This window comes from Linepithema humile, chromosome 2 (genome assembly GCF_040581485.1).
Source record: "Linepithema humile isolate Giens D197 chromosome 2, Lhum_UNIL_v1.0, whole genome shotgun sequence".
In the NCBI taxonomy this organism is placed as follows: domain Eukaryota; kingdom Metazoa; phylum Arthropoda; class Insecta; order Hymenoptera; family Formicidae; genus Linepithema; species Linepithema humile.
In genome coordinates, this window is record NC_090129.1 from 30092272 (window position 1) to 30110701 (window position 18430).

Here is an 18430-nt window from a genome sequence, read left to right on the forward strand (position 1 = left end):
TGATACATACTCTTCCAATTTCGCCACCTTTGTACAAATCCAAATCTGCTTCTAGCGCTTTTCGCGGGAATGACGGTAGCTTCATAAGTTCTTCATGAAGAAATACTACCCTTTGCACTACCATATCGACATTTTTCAAGATTGCCCAGGTCAACAGCACTTTTCCTATCTCTACAAATTTGTGCACCAATTCCTGCCGCTGTAACGCATTGAACGCATCCTCCGGCTTCATGTGAACAAGCTCGATTTGTGGGAACTGAGATCTCTTAAAGAAATAGTAATCTCTAACGTACGACGATGGATTGTGTATTTGATCTGAAAGTCGACAAGAAGCCACTTTAATTTAAAAGTTTTCAATAAAAGACAATAAGATAAAAAATTACTGCATGTAGAAAATACTGACGTGTCTTATAATCTACGAGAAAGTACTCGTGATGTTTCGTTTCATCGACACCGAAAAAATCCAAGGATTCTCTAAGTATCTGACAAAATTGCGTGTCCTCTTGCACCGGAAACTGCGAGGGTATTTCACCGGCGTCCGGATCCTGCGGGCCGTGAACAATGATCTTTTTCGCCGACGGAACGTTTGCGGTGAGTAGAATAGACGCATCACATTGCTCTTTGCGCAGAATTTGTTTCAGGTCTTTAAACATAATGCCGTGTACACTGTGCACCACCTAAGATAATATAAAAATTATATTATAATGAAAAGTTAGAAAAAAAAATATATATATGTATAGTTTACCATCCACAAAATAGACAGTGCGGTTCCAATCAGCTTCTGACCCTCTTCGTGCGGAGTACGAACGTAAAACATGACATAACCAATGATATAATTATACAGCGCGAACGCAGCCTGCTGCGGTAATTTAGGCACAAATCTGATAAGGTGCCTTAAAATCCTGAACATTAATTCCTGCTTTTCTCTCGTAAGACGTTCCAACACATAACGCAGAAACAAAGCGCTATCTTCCACCAAGCAACTCCAAGTCACCTAATACGAAACGCAAAAGAGATTAATAATGTCAAATAAGTAAAAATATGTGCAGTTTACTTAAATTAATTTTCAAAATTATTCCCACAGTTGAATTTATTTTGAATACCTGGTACGCCACTTCATATACGGCGTTTCCATCGTCGGAGACTGCTGGATCGTCTAGGAGATTAATAATTTGAATGATCGCTGAACATAATGACGAAGGAAACAACGAGAGAGCTGACTGACCGTGATGTGACATATTCCTCGGGATTGTGTCACCTGCATCCTCATCTGCCACATTACCTATATTTTTTAAAAATATTACCAAGAAAAAAAAACCAATATATTGACATTCACAAAAAAGAATTGATTACAAAACGTACCTTCATCATGATCATCTCCGGCTGGGCTAGGCTCATAAGCAGCCTGGACGGTGATCGGTATCGTTGTAATCAAAAAGTTTTCTCTTTCCTCTCGCTTCTTATCATCTTGCGCCTGAAGGGCTTTCTTGATCAATTCCGTTTGCTGCTTCTTTCGCGTCTTTGTCGCGGTCACCAAAGATCTCTGAAAAGCGAAGCAAATATTACGAATATGTCATAGATTAAAAATCTTCTCTCTACTCGTAAAAAATCTTTTAAAAAGGCATATTATCAATATCTCGATAGTATCAAAGTTGCCGCTTTTCTGCAATGCCAATTGGTTTTTTCATTGTGCTCATTGTCAGTTAATATCGTGAGTGATTGTTACTGCGAAGATTTTGACAGTTCGTATGTTAAAAAAAAGTTAAGAGCATTTTATTTTTTTATATATATCACAAGAACCATCTAGAGTTATATTTTTGATTTTAATTAATTGATCTTAAATGCCGAATTAAAAAAATTAATAATTTATGTTAACTAATTATATGCATTTTGCGCTATAAACCTCGTATCTATGCATGCGTACCGATTATAGGTTTTTACTAATTTGTGATACTGATTTTTATTGCTTAGAATTGAAATCTTATACACTACTCTACAAAAAATAAGGAACACTTTTTAAACGCTCAAAATCGAACAATTCTCAAACCATTGAAACTTATCAAAGTATTATCGTAGACAAAAAACTAAAAAACCATTTTAAAACTTGAAACTTGTACTTTCGCGTGTTTTATAGTTTTCTAAAAATTTTTTATTTTTATACTTTTGAGCTCGAAGAAAGAACACATTATATTATCGTCAATAAAAAAATTTTTCTTGTAGAATTTATGACATGTGTCAAAAATACACATCTATAAAAAAAACGCGTGTTTTTAAATTTTACTATGATTTTTTTTACCGAGTTACGTGACTTCAAAACCAACCATATTCTGTGAAAAATAACATTTACTATTGACAATAGTATTAGCGTAAAAAATACAAATTTAGTTCAAAGTCGTGTAACTCGACCAAAAGAAATCATAGTAAAATTAAGGCTCCTGGTCCCGCAGCCGTGAACTCCGCGTTGACAGTAGCGACATAATTGTGGTAGGAATAAAAACCTAGTCGAATTTACCCAGTCGATTTATCGTATAAATAAATAGTGTAACAGTTTGACCTAATCAATTGATTCGATAAAAGTAAATTACTGAATAACATACAAAATGTTAATTTATAATTTAAAAATTTGTTTACAAAAAAATAAACGCGATAAATACAGAATATATATAGCTTAGTACCGTTACCGACATGTCCATATGACAGAAATTCTTATGCAGCGTCTTAGGTGGAGAATCGATGAACTATTAGGCGTGAAAAAATGACATGTTGACTACCCAATTTATTCTTGCGTGCCATTTCATTAATATTCGTTAAATGTTAGTACTGTGATATGTGACGTGTTCATGAAACCTGTAAAATTATCCGAAAACTAAGATTAGCAGGGAAAGCCCAACGTAGAAGGAGAATTTTCTACTCATACAGACAGCTGTCAACCGTGTGTTTTCTCGCATAATTAGGCTTCGTTTCACTGTTGATTTAACGATTGTTTATAACCTGTCAAGGAAAAAGCATAGTTTTCGGACAATTTTACAGGTGTCTTAAAGCGATCCAGAGTGTTACTTTGTTAAATTATCATTTTATTTAGAAATGGCACGCAAGAATTCTCGGCGTGTCATTTCTCGCTTCTGACGTCACGAATCTAATATGGCTGCGGTGACTACCCAGGAGCCTTAAAAAAAAGCAGTTTGTAGGTAAAATGTTGTAGTTTTTGACATTTGTCATAAATTTTACGAGAAAAATTTTTTTATCAAGTTACAGAATGTCGAACGTAATTTTAAGAACAAAACAAATTCTTTTTTCTAAGCTTAGAAGTGTAAAGATAACAAATTTTCAATAAATGATCTAAAGCACATAATAATATGGCTCCTGGGTAGTCCACCGCAGCCATATTAGATTCGTGACGTCAGAAGCGAGAAATGACACGCCGAGAATTCTTGCGTGCCATTTCTAAATAAAATGATAATTTAACAAAGTAACACTCTGGATCGCTTTAAGACACCTGTAAAATTGTCCGAAAACTATGCTTTTTCCTTGACAGGTTATAAACAATCGTTAAATCAACCGTGAAACGAAGCCTAATTATGCGAGGAAACACACGGTTGACAGCTGTTTGTATGAGTAGAAAATACTCCTTCTACGTTGGGCTTTCCCTGCTAATCTTAGTTTTCGGATAATTTTACAGGTTTTATGAACACGTCACATATCACAGCACTAACATTTAACGAATATTAACAAAATGGCACAATAAATTGGGTAGTCAACATGTCATTTTTTCACGCCTAATAGTTCATCGGCGAATCAATTGATTAGGTCAAACTGTTACATTATTTACTTATACGATAAATCGACTGGGTTTTTATTCCTACCACAATTATGTCGCCACTGTCAACGCGGAGTTCACGACTACGAGACCAAAAGCCTTAAAATACTTTTTCAATTTTTCGTCTACGATAATTTTTCGCCGACTTTTAATTATTTGAAAACTGCTCGATTTTGAGCGTTTAAAAAGAGTTGCTCATTTTTTTGTGGACTAGTGTATATACTTACGAAATTACTTACATGGTGTTCTTGATTGATAGTGACCTCCTCCACCTTGGTCTTGACCTGGGGCATCCAAGGCGGATCCACCACTGGCAAAGACTCTATTCCGATCTTTGGTGACGGTAGAGTAAATTCTATTCCCGGCGGAGGCACTTTGAACGTGAGATGAGCCGCTTCTTCCATCCGCGGCCACACTTGGTATCGCAATTTCCACAGGATTTGAAATCGCAAAATGGCATTAATCCGCACAGTGGTGTTACTGTGCTGAAGACCCTTGTGCATCAAATCGCTGGCCTGATTTGGCGCTTTCACGGCTGATATTATGAAAAGCGCCGCAGCGGACGCAGCGACTTCCTGGTTGGACTCCAACAAAAGCTCCCACGCGACAGGTAACACTTCCACGAACAAATCTTCGGGCATGATAACTGCGCCTTTGATTAAAGTGGCCAGAGGCGCATGAAAAGCGTCCTTCACTTGAGTTTTAATGTATTTCAGAATTGCTGGTGTTTCTTTGGTCTCGTCAGCGTCAGCACCGTGCTTCACTGTGATTTTCTTCGAGCCTCTTTCGGAATCTTGTTCTGCGAGATCTTTCGAGGAATCTCTTTGAGTTAATCTTCCAGATTGAGAACCGTCCTGATTTTTCTCTATTCTGTATAAACATATTAAATAAATTAGTGACATACATAATTTTAGAAAGAGCAATAATTTTGGAGGGGACTGCTGATTTTTAGAAAATTATATCATAATAATAATATTTAATTAATCAAGAATATTTTTTCAATCGCGACTGTTTATTAAATACTTAACAAAATAAATATTTATTTAAATAATAAATAATTTAACACAAGGAAACTAAAATATGCGAATTCGGAATATAAAAATTCGGAATTACTTGTACTTGTACATGCTATCTTTTCTTTGGACAAGTGACACTTACGTGCTAGTTTGGTCGGACACTTTGCGGCTACGTTTATCCTTTTTGCTGTCATCCTTTTTGTCCGTGTCGATGTCCAGTAAACCCGAGCTGTTTAGAGAGCCAAATTCCTCGCCGTAGATCTTTCTCACGGACTTTATCAGTCTGCTGCTAGCGCGCATCTGTCGTCGATGACAAAAGGGATGGCAGAAGTTTCGGTGGGAACAATAGAAGTTGAAAGAGTTGGCGAAATGCACCAAGACTTTCATCCACGGAAAATTCTTGTTGGTCTCGTCATTTTCGTTGCTGTCGCTCGGACTCTCCGGCGGCTGATCGTCGCTGAGAATACCTGGCGACTCCTCGCCGCTTACCTCGCCGCAAACACCGGGCTCCGATGTGTCGCTTCTGTCAGAAAGCGAGCTCACTTTCCTCTTGGATTGAATCGAGTCTGTGCGTTTTACAGTAACTGTAAATAAAATGCCGCTATCACTAACGTTGTTCAATATAATAATTTATATAAATAATATTGTTATTGCAAAGCTAATTAATAATTAAAATAAATACTGTAATGCTGTCAATTTATTAAATGTGAAAAATTTATTTGCGAGTGAGATTTGTTAATTTTCACGGAAACATTAATAATGTTATATTATTCTTGATTTATTAGAATTTTACTCACATGCTTCGCACTCTGTGTCTTTGCCCTCTTTAGTGTTGCGACGAAGTTTAAGGCTTCTCTTTTTAAACGAGCCAGTTGTAGGTGCTGCGGTGCTGCGACGAAGGAGGAATGGTCTACCTGGTGGCGCCGGTACCCTCTTCGCCTTTTCCTTTTCGACGTTCTGCTCTTCTCCTTGGATCGTGACCGTCGATTTGCTGCTTCCCTCGGATTCGTTATCAGGTTCGTAGAGAACAAAACTGATTTTACGCTCCGCTGAAATTAATTTATGCATAGTCGATTTAAATAATTCAAACATCGCATACAATAATTTTTTTATATTATTATATAATGCTCCATTTTATATATTTTTGCACCAACCGACAACTTCGCGATCACCGGTTATAGATTGAAGACTTTGCGCGGATGCTTGTGAATGGCCCATCGACGACAAAGCTACACTCCACCGTCGGTTTGCCTCTCGACTGTACATTCTTTCCCAAGGAGGAGGACGTTCCTTTGTTAACAATTTACTCGACTTCGGCAAAGTTTGATAAGTCTCTCGCAGAAACGCTGTCACCTCCAGCAGTAAAATGCAAGCGACGAGACGCAACGCAAAGGGACACTGAGATCCGTAACTATTTATGCTAGCTAAAAGTTATAAAATTTTAATGACATTTCACTTAATTAGTGAAACAATCTTCCGACATTTTGCACAAGAGAATTACAAGAGAATTACCGTCATCGAGAAAATCTTCCTCTTCGTCTTCTAAAACTAAATCTCTCTGTTTGCTCTCGTCGGACATTGTGCTGTTGATCTGCTCCATATTTTGCTTATCCTCAGCTAAGAACTCTTCCAAGCGCGCTCCTATAGCCTATTTCAATGACAACACCTCATACTTTATTGCGTTAAAAATTCTTTTAATAAAAAAAAAGCTTATCCGATTAAAACAGTGATAATTCAAAATAAAACTAATATATACCTCTGCCCATTGATAAAATAACTTTCCCGCGGTACGTTGTAGTATATGAACGCGCCTAAGCGCGGTGGAGGCATTTCGATTATTTATAGGCACAGACGGTCGAAACATGGGAAAGTTGTGCTTCATCCACGTGGGCCAGTGGCCTTTATTGCATTGGTGCACCAAATTCGCGCATTCCAGTATCAGGCAAGCGCGAGATACTATTGGCGCGTACGGCTAGAATTATATTATTAGATATTTCTCTGTGGTCTATCGAGACATACACAAGAAAAAATGTTAGAATAATCATTACAAGGTCCAAGAGAGATGCCATTAGATGAGGATCGGGAACGGAGCCTGGTTGACATGTCTCTAAGAGGAAAGAAAATCGTAACATCCCATCCAACACCGCAGTGCGGGGCACCAATCTCCTTTCCTTCAATACGACAAATTCAGATTCCCTGCAAGTCTCTCCGAGCTCCAGTGAATTCCTCCGACTGAAATCTAATCAGAGTGTGCATAATACTTTAACGGAGAGAAAACATTATTTAATTTAAATACAGAGTGCTGTCTGCAGAGATAATCAATTTATATAAAGCGAAAGTGCGAGTTTATTTTCTTACAACTTCCAGGCGTCTCCTCCATGCTTTCTTTCTTTTTGCTCTTTCCAAAGCCGATTTTATTCAACTGATCCTCCATCCGGCGCTTCGCTTTCTGCAGTGTTATGCCAACTCTGCAAACAAATCGCGTGTAATTTAATTTAATTTAATTTAATTTCTCATTAAAATAAAAAAAAGTAGATGCAGTAGCGAACGAGTGTTTTAAATAGACATCTCACCCGCGTGATCGCGACGCGCTGCGATGAAGATAATGACAGCTGGGTTGTCTAACAAAGCTGCCGTCTGTGGGTGACTCGCTACTTTCATGGCTATCGGTAGAATCGGTTCGGCTGTAATCCTTCCGGAACCAATTAACTAAAATCAGAACGGTTTAGCATAATGGCTCACAGTTCGCCGCAAATGATACGTGCAATTCTCGCCGCTACTGCTCACCGATCCCGCCGATCTGAAACCGAGTCGACTTCCGCATCCCGATCTTTCCCGATCCCAGAGAAGACTCACCGATACCTAAATTGCGCTCGCTCTGCCTGGGCGTCAGCACGTGATGCTTCTTGCGCAGATTACCTAACGGGCTTTGACTAGTTTTTGTGTTCTCCTCGCTTAACTCCGTTTCGAGAAGACTCTGCAAATTCGATCCCGCCTACCCAATAAATACTTTTAATGATATACAGAATAACACCGATAATCGTGATTGTTGTATAATTATCATCATTATTTCTATTTACAGGACAGGTGGACGATGTGCTCCGCTTTTTGAAAAGGAACTTCCGCGTACCCCGGTCGTCGATGTAACACGTGTCTCCGCCGATATCCGCGTGTTCCTCGAAATCCGATTGAAGAATATGTCTGTGAAATTAAATGGAAAAATGTTCAATCAAGTATACGCGAGTATATGAGTTTGTGAAATGCGTACACTTGCTCTGCAGCAAATTACAAATAAAATGACGTTTCAATAATTATTGAAAAAGTATTAAAACACATTAAATGTATCTTTATGCATTTACAAACCTTATTACACGTGTCGTCTGCACGTTGCTGTTACACCGTTTATTCGGCCGATCCGCGGAGTCCAGGATGCCGCTGAGGGTGACGCGTCGGAAAATGCCACCGTGCGCCTCCTTGACGTACGTCATCAACTGCCGCACGTCGCAGTAGAGGCCGATGTTCTCCTGCGCCTTCAGCTGCTTCATGCAACCGGCGAGACGCGTGACCAAGACCTTGAAAACACAACCCATAATCTGCCCCTCGATCCCGCGCGACCCGTAACCGCCGGTGTTGTATGCCGCCGAGACGCCGCTCACGTTTCCACTGGTGCCGCCCGTGCCCGAAGTACAGGCGCCGAAATTCGTCGCGTATGCACTCGCGGTCGTTGCGTCGGGTGACTTGCTCGATATTCGTTTCTGATCTAGAAAAGAGCCAAGGAAAACGAAAAATTAATACGAGAAAAAAGTTTACGTTAATAGATAAGTTATAAAAAATTCTTTATTTTCTTGAGAACAGAGTTATTTATGGATTAATAGATAAATTCTTTGTCATAATAAAGGAGTTGCGTTTCATTTACTTACTAAGCGGCGATAATAATGAACTTGGATCGACGCAGAATCCAACGTACGCGTGAAAAAAGTCCAAGATTTCTAGCAGAGGCTGATCTCGCATCATCGTTTTAAAAAATCGCGAGAACTGACGAGAGCTCGCGCGATGCAGTTTCGTCAGGATGGTCTGAGCCTGTGAGCGACAAATGTCGGCCTGCGGCCCGCGCACCCCGTCTACGCAACCGTGCGGACAACCTAGATGCTTCAATACTCTAATCACGCAATTCATAATGAGATTGTGCGCGGTCGGTTTGCCCTTTCCGTTCGAATCGTGCCTGCGTTCTTGCTGATTTATTCCTGTCGGCGAATCCTGCTTCTTTCCGGTTTCCGATTTATTGTCGATTCCTGTACCAGATCCTACACGAAAAATGAAAATTGCCCCTGATTAAACACTGTTTCATCTTTGTTATAAAAAAATGTAAGAGAAAAAATTATTTAAAATGCAGAATTGTTGTTAAAAAGTATTTCATTACATTTTGAATAACAAAATAAAGCAACAAAAATACGGAGAATAGTCTGATTTGATTGCCTGCATTACTGCCGATGGCTTCTTCCCGAAGACAATGCCTCATCACTCCCATGTCCATCAGGAGTTCTAGTAAATTCAAAATAATCTCGCAGACTCGTGGTGTGCAAGAGGTGTTATCTCGCAAAACAACGGAGTGTATTGCCTAAAGAAAAAAAAAGCGCATATAATCGAATAAATGCGTACGTAACAATATAAAATTAAAAAATCTGATCGTAACTTGTACTTACCCTTAAAACTACTTGAAGATCAACATCGCCTTCTTTAGTGATGTAACATGCGGAGCCCGGAGCTTCCGGCACCTCATCACTCATATAAGTAATGTTAGAATCCGTTTGTGACCTCGTAAGACTGGGTTTCCTCTCAGAACACAAACGTCCGCCGCCTTGGACACTAATGGCATCTAGCTGACTGTCGATGGATCCCTGAAGAAGCAATAATCACAGATGTCTCGAGAAACTGATTAATATTTTAAATAGATTAAATAGATTTAAAAAATTGCAAACATTTTTATAGCGTACACCATTATCATTTAATTTTACCTTAGAGAATCGCAAGTTTCTTACCTGCCGCTTCATATAATCGGGTGATGGAGTTGGTGTATGTTCCGTGACGGTGATGATAGGATTTGGTGCGGTGTAAGATTGGCTATAAAATCGGCTCTGCTTTCTCTCGATGCGAGTGTCGCCCATGTACCTATAAAACAGCGTAGATCAGAAAGACAATTTGATAGAGTGCCATTAAAGATCCTCATGCCATTTGCCAATGTAAGAGCCCTAATCAAGCACTACGCTTTTATCGTTATGATCTCGATCTACGATCGTGCGCCTGTCATTCCGTCAATACATGCTTAATGATTTTTAACGATTTTTCGTATCAACGTTGCCCAATATATTGACGATTACCAATTTCACAAATTAAAAATTAATACATAATTAATATAAAAAATATTTTCTAAAAAACTTCAGATAAAAAATTTAGATTTTAGTCGTCAAAAATTAAATATTATTCTAATTTATATTGATAATATTATAATTTATATTTGCACAAATATTTATTTAAAATTGATAAAATTTTTATGTAAAAAATGCATCCTTAGTTTATTATTGGTAACAAAACTTTTAAAAATACTGAACTATTACACAATTAAATGTTAATTTAATTGATTTGAATCAATTCAACATTATATTTTATTTCTAAATTAAAAAACAAAAAATATATCTTTATTACAGACTTTAAATTAGTGAAGGGCAACGTCATTTCAACTTTTTATCATTTATATCATTATACAACATGCATAAATTTGCGAAATGCGGCGACGAATTCTACAATGTACGTAATTTTTTTTTATTATTTATATAATAAATGGGAAAATCTATGATGGAATATAAAGCAATATATAGATTAAAAAAGCAATACTAGAGGGAATGTATTAACTTTAGTTATGATTTTTAATCAGTGCATGATATAATTATAATTGAGTGTAGCGTACAATACGTATGGTCGACTATCATAAATAATGAAATTAGAATCAATATGTCAAAAACGAAAAAAATTTAAATTCTGGATAATCTTAATAAGTGAATTGTTAAATAATTTTATTCAAAAAACAATAATTATTTAAAATCTGACGTTTAAGATCGAGATACATTAATGTAAAAGTTAGAAAATTATCCTTTCACATGTGTAAATAAATTATAGCAGCAGAAACTTTCCTGCACAACAGGATCAATAAAATACAAATGATCAAAAAATGAAATCACATGTTAATATAACTGAAAACAGAAGCAATTGTTAACAAAGTATTGTAAAAAGGATTGGCCGATGATGTGCCTCATGTGCCTTCATGGATTATTGAGGTGCCGATGCGACTGAATCTCGGTGTGTATTTAAGGGGAGGGTAAATGTGCGCCCTACCGAAAGCAGGAAGCTCGTAAAAGAAGCGTGTGAACCGAGCTGCAGTACGGAACTTCCTCCGAGTGACGTTGATGACTTACCCTCCCGCGGTCAGCTCGTTAATCAAGCAGCTGAGCACGAGTTCGGGGTGAAAGGGCGAACGAGAGAGAGAAAAGAGACACACACAGAGAAAGACCATTACGCATAAGTATTACGATAAGGCTTATCAATAGTTAAGCGTTGGATTAATTGTTATGGTCGGACCATATATCAGGCCAATTGGGTCTAACGTTTAATAAGTATAAATTGTTTTAAGTAAACAATTATTTCTACTTTAACAGAGAAACATCAAATCACATTTAATCCTAAGAAGTTTGCTATAAAGCGAGAAAAATAGCGACATAGATTGTATTGCACACCCAATTTATGGTCGGAAACATCATTAAGCTCATCAGTGTTGGGTTGTAGACAGAAATTATTTTTTATCAAGTTCTGTATTTAATTTTGTATTAAATTCAATTTTGAATTTAATTATATATTTAACAAAAATATATTTTCTAAATACATAATTCTGTATTTAACAAATATAAAACTGCAATCAGAAATTGGGAACATGCTCAAAATCTGTTTACTATGATATTGAATCATAAAAATATCGTGAAGTTTATTTGTATACAACCCAATAATGATCATTCTCGTTTTATACCCGTTCTATACCCGTAAGAAATTCTTGCTCTAAGAAAACGTTCATTTGTTATTGCGTACAACCTAAGCACAACTAGCTATGGTTCCTCCTGGCTATAATTGTTATTAATTAAGATATAGATGTGATAATTTAGCTTCTTAAACTAGCCTACGGAAAAGCGTTCGCGCGTAAATAAGCGCCGTAAATACATTTGTTTTTTAAGCTTATTCGAGAATTTTAATCAAGCAAAACTATGCTCATCTGCAATGAATTAAAAAAGCATAATAATACGAATTATAGAAATGTTGAAAAAAGAGAATAATAGAATAGAAATTGGAATCATTAAGTCTAATAATAGATCGTCATGAAAATGCGCGTATCCACGTGCGAACGAAGAAGACAAAAGTTAGAGAAAAAAATCATATAAAGTAAAAATTCTCTACTGCTATTTTCTTTTAGCAACGCCTACCTTAAACTTGGCATACTCTTCCCTTTGATCAGGTTCGTAGGATGCTTTATGTGATCAACGTCCTTCGCTTCAAAAATCTTTGAACTAGTAGACGTTGGTCTCGTGACGTTGGTCAGATGATCGTCTCCGGTATCGAGACTTCTGTGACATTCCTAGAAATAAATGTTATAGATCCACTCTTAAAAAAGGCATGAAAGATCCGATACTCGAATGTATCAAAAGTATTGTTGATGCTTTTCCGCGACACTGGTTATCGCGATTATTCTGATAGTTTAATAGATTGAGAGCGAAGGTTATTTTGACGGTTATTTAAAATAAAAAAAATTGATTAAAATATTTAGATTTTATAATTATTAAATTACTATAATAAGTGCGCGCGCGTAGCGCGCGTCTGTATTGTTCTAGTAAATATATAAAATACATAATAATATTATTATATTAGCTAATAAAACCACAAAAAAAAATCGTAACTCATTATTTTTTTATCATTACGTTCAAGCAGTCAAAGCACTCGCTAACCTGCTCAAATAACATCTTAGGTTCGTCCTGCCCAATCTTCTCAAGCGCCTTCTCCGACTTCGAAAGCAGTTTTGTCTCCACGAAGGCCTTAAGATCAGCCATCTTCATACGCTTTTTCGACTTCTCGCTGGCGCGTCTCGTATGGCTTGAATCGCCTTCGTGGCCTGTAGATGTTTCTGAAAATGTAACCAATGTGAGACACAGAAAAAGAAGAAGAAATTCGGAAATTAGAATAAATACATACCGGTCAGCAGAGAAACATCGCGCGTGTCGGGCACCTCTATAAAGTCCTTCAATACATCCTTCTTCTTGCTCTCGGGACTTTGATAAATCGAGATCTCAATTTTCGGTATGGGCAGAGAGTTGCTACGACGACGCGGCATTTGTTGCACCGAACTTTCCTCGTTAATTCTTCGCAGTCTACAGCATATTGTAAAAGAAATAAATTTAACAATGTTTAATTAACATTTAATTAACCAATTTAATGTTTAACCCGAGAAAAAATGGTATAATTGGTCAGATGTAAATATATACAATTAATTATGAAAAGATCTGAATTTTATATGATCATATAAAATTACATATGTTATTAGATCTTTTCATAACTAATTATATATATTTACATCTGACCATATTACACCATTTTTTCTCGGGAAGGTTTATTTTAAAATAATGTATTAAATTTTAACGAAATAGCATTAATTCTAATTGCATGAAACAACTAACCGGTGATACAAGAATTGAAGAGCCCAAAATACACCTTCTTCCTGCCATTGAGTCACAAATAGACATCTCAATGTAGCTACATCCAGAAATGTTGCCGCACGAATGTCCGGATCGATGGCTATAGAACCGGTAGTGTGCTCCGTCGCTGTTGCATCACCAGATTGACGTTGAACTGAGAAGCTGCCACGCGATTTCGAGGTTTCCTGCACTTCCTTCTCCGTCTTGGAAGCTTTCTCCTTCTTCTCTTTGTCCGTACCTCTAATCGAGAATGTCATTCTCTTTAATGAATCTCTAAGTAACGAGTAATTTCGTCGAAAATCTAAGTAAATGAAACTAAAGTAGCATTTATCAAGCTATGAAAATCAAAGGATCCTATTTTATTAAAATTTTCTTTTAATTGAAAAGCGTTTAGCATAAAAATTAACTGAAATTAATATGAAATTGAGGAATTTAGCCAACCCGCTTTTTGTAGTGCTTTTTCCATTATACTGCTTGCACGTGTCCAGTCCAGAAATCGCCGTGACCTGCTCTATCGTCAGCGTAGACCTCGACGAGCTGCTCGTCCTGCCCATCGCGACGTGAAAGATGCTGGCCTCACCCTGCGGTAGCCACAAAAATATTATTTGCTCCGCGCCCAGTCTCGAGACATTACCTCGTGTAACTCACTGCGAATATGGTAGAAACTTCTTTTACCCCATCAAGCATCCTCTCCGAGTCGCTCAAAGATGGTAATCTGAATATTACCTGGCGCAACGGAAAATAAATTATTTATCGTATAATCTGTGATTAATATTCATGACAATCGCACAACTTACCACATGTTCATCCTCGGCGCCTGAACTTTCTTCGGGAATGGTTTCCGGGAAAATTTTGTCCTTCGGCGACGATATCCACGTACTCTGTTGCTGATCATATTTATGCAAAATTATTTACGCTTGTAGAAAAATTCCGATAACACTTATTTGACTTTTTAAACTCACATCATCGTCAATTACTTTGGAAGATGGTGGGGCGCCCTGATCCGAAAACGATTGGCTAGGTGGACTTTCGATATCTGAATAATGTTCAATTGAACGGAAAAGCAACGAAATGAAGAAAAACGAAACAGACTTTGAATTAAATATGACGGCAACGTTGTTAAACGATGATAAATATTTTAATGTAATGTTGCAGAGATTTAGTCTATGAAAACTTGACAATTTTAGATGATCAAAGCGGACTCACTTCCTCCAACGAAAACGTCATCTGACAACATGTGATGCTTGGCGGTTGATTTGAAGGATTGGCTGCTCCAAAAAAGACGTGGCTTGGCACGACAATGCGCCGTGAAGCAAGATGCATCCGGATGCCGACATTCGTACATAGCGGACCATATTTTTAGGCCGTTCTCTAACCGTAAATTCGTTTTGAAGTCGATGTCCTTTAAATGATTGCATAGGGGCGCGAACAAGTAAACGAAGAGCTGGACCGAGAAAAAGAATCATTATTATGACGATTTATGTTCCATCAAACCGCATGAAAACGGAGGATCTCAACAACTTACGGTCATAGTTGGTATTGGAAATAAATAGAAAAAAGGATTTGGAGGGTCGGCTTCGTTCTCGGCGCATTCTTCGGCCGAATCCAAGAGTATCCAGTGAAGAATGTAAAGAAGCGTTGTTTCCATCGATCCGAGACTCTGAAAATCCTTCCTAAAAGATTAACGACGACGACTTTCGCGTGAAAATTCGAGGAAGCAAACTGAAAACTAAATGCTACTCACTATGGCTCACCTATTGTGCAAGAGACTGGACGCAGCATGGAGAACGTAAGGAAGAGCGGCTTGGATTAAACGCCAGCGTGGCACACTGCTCAATATCTCGCTCAACGAGGGTGTCAGATCATTGTGAAGATTCTGCACCAAAACCCTCTCAAGGCACTATAGAAAAAAGCAAAAAAATGTTTCAAAAGAAGCTTTGTTGCTCTTTAGCATTATCGACAATGTAACTTTATCGTAGCTATGAATTTGGAGCGCATCGATAATCTTGAAATAAACATAAAAAATAACTTGTCTTGCTATCGACGTAATAATATTGATTTTTACACTTTTATATATTTTTTATAGAGTTTTTATACTGACCGAGCATGCTTCCTTCATTTCCTGTGCAAGCATTTCGGGAATGAGAAGAACGAACAATATTAATCTTCATAAAATAAATCTTCATAAAATATTACACGAAACGAACAAAAAAATCAGGTCAACAGGATAAATAAATTAAAATAATCAATTTTTGCAACAGGCTTCGAGCAAAGCTAAGTGAAATGTTCAATTTGATGAATAATAAATTATGTATTGTTTACTTGTAATAAAGATACTGACGTAAATGGATTCAATTATAATAATGAAGTGCGTTCGTGTACTAATTTACAATAACGTAAAAATTTTATGAATTTGTAAAACTTAATTATTGGAAATCACTAATTGTGAGTATTAAAATTAAAAATGAGATAATTTAATATCGAACGTCTAATTAAATTCACATTCTACTGCATTTCATTCTTGTGTTAGAAAATTTGCACTAGTATTTTGTCCTATGTGAAAGATAAATACCATATAAAATATAATAGAGATATTATATAATTAATTAAAAAATATCTAATATAATCTAAGTTTCTAGTCGTTTTAATAATATATGATGATAGAAACATTACTATATAAGTTTCTTGAAAAGATCGTTACGCTGTATTTTCGTCTGTACAAGTTTATCATGCATTCCGGAAGATGCGAAAATGATAAAACCACAAACAGTGCATCGAACGCAAAATAATAAAAGCAGGCTTGCGTGCGAGCTTGCAGGCAGGCATTAAACGGGCGAGCCAACTTACATGATGGCCTGGCGCGTGTTGACAGAACTGCAGGTGACACGTGGAGGCGGCCGCGTGGAGAGGACATTTTGTTAATGCGAGTAAAGCAGGTATTGCGTAACGTAGGACTGACAGGACGATACGCTCAATTATACGTTACATTGCCGTTATATTGTTACATAAAACCGTCGCGAATAGGGACAGACACAAACGCTTTTAGTATTTAAAATACAATTTAGATTATGTAAAACAATTTAAAATGTACGTAGAATAGCAATGAGAAGGATAAATCACATATTGATTAAATTTGTCAGAAATTATTCCGGTTTTTTAATTTAAAAAAATAAACATCCATCAATCATTAATTAATACGTATATTTAAATTCTAAGATCTTTGCGGTTTATCTACAAATAATTTTGTAGAAAAACATGTATACAAAATCGTAAATTAATATACATACTTCCGCGCAATCATGTTGTTCTTCTTAACAAATTAATTGCGCGCTAACGAACGACGTACTGTAAAACGAAACTACGAAATAGAGCAGACTCACATAGAATATATGAAGCAGGCCCTTGACAAAAAGCACAACAATTTCGACAGAAGACGATCACGAAAGCGGAAACCGGAAGAAAGAAAAGTTCCTCTGTGGTAGAGCGAAAGCGTGTGTGTGTCCGCGATTTAAATAGCCGCCCGATCGGATCGGTGCCTTGGGATCGATAATATTGGGAACACGCGGCTCTCAGGAACAAGCGGTCGCGAAGTATTCAATCCGACCGACGAATCTTGCTCGCAGTATTGAACGTGTGAAAAAGGCATTCTCGCATTTTTGTAATTACGATTTAAGTATCTCTAACGTCTGAGGCAATTTTCTTTTGCTTTTTCTCTCAGTCTAAGAGATATTTAAAATAATGATTGAGTCAAAATTGTTACCGTGCAAGATGCCTCGTGGAGTTTTCCTAGCTTAGCTCGAATAAATGGCCTGAAAAAAAAAAAGCAAGACAGGGTGAGACGCTGATTTGCAGACGAAGAGAGACGCTTATTTACAGATGAGCACGTTACTGTGTTCTATAAAAACAATAGAAAATGGTTCCGTGCAGTCAGCTGACCTTATATGCCGCCAAAGGAACATCTGAACCGGGATAGGCAAAGGATACTCCTGCAAGCCACCATCCAAGGACCGTCGTTTATCCATGACTGCTCCAGACAACACTGAAATGTTTCAGGATCGCGCATTGACGCGATCGAGTGGCTTAATTAATCAAACACAGAACTGATTTATTCCGATATCGGTAGTGCTGCCATCGCTGCCACGTGTCTCACCTCGCAAAACAGATCCTTCCGTCTTTAAGTACTATACGTTTACGTCGTGCACACACCCTCGGCGGAGCCAGCAGCACTCCACCAGCCAGTGGATCAATTCCCGATCGGGAAACATCGAAGGCGTACGCTCGCGAGTAACTCCGGAATGGAAAGACCTCGCGTCTGCCCGCACGCGAGATTCACACACTTTGAACCGAGTGTTACGAGCGAAGCGTATTCCTCGCCGCGGCGGGGCGAGTCATCGCGCGTGATTATTATCCGGTCCGCTTTAGGTGCACTCGCGTGTCGGACGCAGCCGCCGGAAGACACCGACGCCGGGCATGTCGAAGATCACCGAGGAGTAAAGAGCGCCGCGCGCGAAGAAATGTATCACGTGCCACTCGGCCTAGTAACACACTTCCGTCATACCCTGCAGGTGCCTCGCGCGACGCGAAGCTGTGTATACACCCCGGCGCCGGGATAGCGTGTAACTGAAGAGAACGCGTTCTACGCGCCCCCGTCCTCGCGACTGTGGGACGGTGAATGCGCGTGCGGAAAATCCAATGCGCCGGTCGTTCCATCGATCAGCCCTGGAATCTGCTGCTGCTGGACCACCCCTACGGGTGGCAGCCCACCCCTCGCGACGCGCCGCGCCGCGCCGCACCGCGCGTCGCGTCCCTAC

At 38.2% G+C, this 18430-nt stretch overlaps 1 protein-coding gene across 4 annotated transcripts in view; it reads right to left on the minus strand.

Moving 5' to 3' along the window:
* unc80 (unc80, NALCN channel complex subunit) overlaps nt 1-18217 on the minus strand; it is a 28485-nt gene extending 10268 nt beyond the window's left edge. For 2 of the 4 annotated variants that reach the window (XM_067349140.1, XM_067349138.1), the window contains exons 1-38: nt 17770-18217; nt 17556-17658; nt 17380-17428; nt 16467-16493; nt 15721-15741; nt 15374-15519; nt 15145-15292; nt 14826-15063; nt 14582-14655; nt 14417-14506; nt 14268-14345; nt 14061-14200; nt 13602-13859; nt 13120-13295; nt 12876-13051; nt 12357-12508; nt 11304-11333; nt 9873-10002; nt 9537-9731; nt 9310-9451; nt 8754-9137; nt 8197-8593; nt 7914-8034; nt 7621-7828; nt 7407-7542; nt 7192-7301; nt 6882-7072; nt 6590-6805; nt 6346-6481; nt 5988-6257; nt 5631-5882; nt 4976-5417; nt 4057-4687; nt 1363-1543; nt 1104-1282; nt 746-994; nt 404-677; nt 11-315 (exon numbers count right to left, since the gene is read on the minus strand). In XM_067349140.1, coding sequence (XP_067205241.1) covers nt 11-315; nt 404-677; nt 746-994; nt 1104-1282; nt 1363-1543; nt 4057-4687; nt 4976-5417; nt 5631-5882; nt 5988-6257; nt 6346-6481; nt 6590-6805; nt 6882-7072; nt 7192-7301; nt 7407-7542; nt 7621-7828; nt 7914-8034; nt 8197-8593; nt 8754-9137; nt 9310-9451; nt 9537-9731; nt 9873-10002; nt 11304-11333; nt 12357-12508; nt 12876-13051; nt 13120-13295; nt 13602-13859; nt 14061-14200; nt 14268-14345; nt 14417-14506; nt 14582-14655; nt 14826-15063; nt 15145-15292; nt 15374-15519; nt 15721-15741; nt 16467-16493; nt 17380-17428; nt 17556-17641 — 7038 coding nt within the window. In that variant the 5' untranslated portion in view covers nt 17642-17658; nt 17770-18217. Of the gene's footprint in view, nt 1-10; nt 316-403; nt 678-745; nt 995-1103; nt 1283-1362; nt 1544-4044; nt 4688-4975; nt 5418-5630; nt 5883-5987; nt 6258-6345; nt 6482-6589; nt 6806-6881; nt 7073-7191; nt 7302-7406; nt 7543-7620; nt 7829-7913; nt 8035-8196; nt 8594-8753; nt 9138-9309; nt 9452-9536; nt 9732-9872; nt 10003-11303; nt 11334-12356; nt 12509-12875; nt 13052-13119; nt 13296-13601; nt 13860-14060; nt 14201-14267; nt 14346-14416; nt 14507-14581; nt 14656-14825; nt 15064-15144; nt 15293-15373; nt 15520-15720; nt 15742-16466; nt 16494-17379; nt 17429-17555; nt 17659-17769 lie in introns of all 4 variants that reach the window. The other 2 variants (XM_067349139.1, XM_067349137.1) reach the window with 2 other exon arrangements.
* Between the last annotated feature and the right edge of the window lie 213 nt (nt 18218-18430).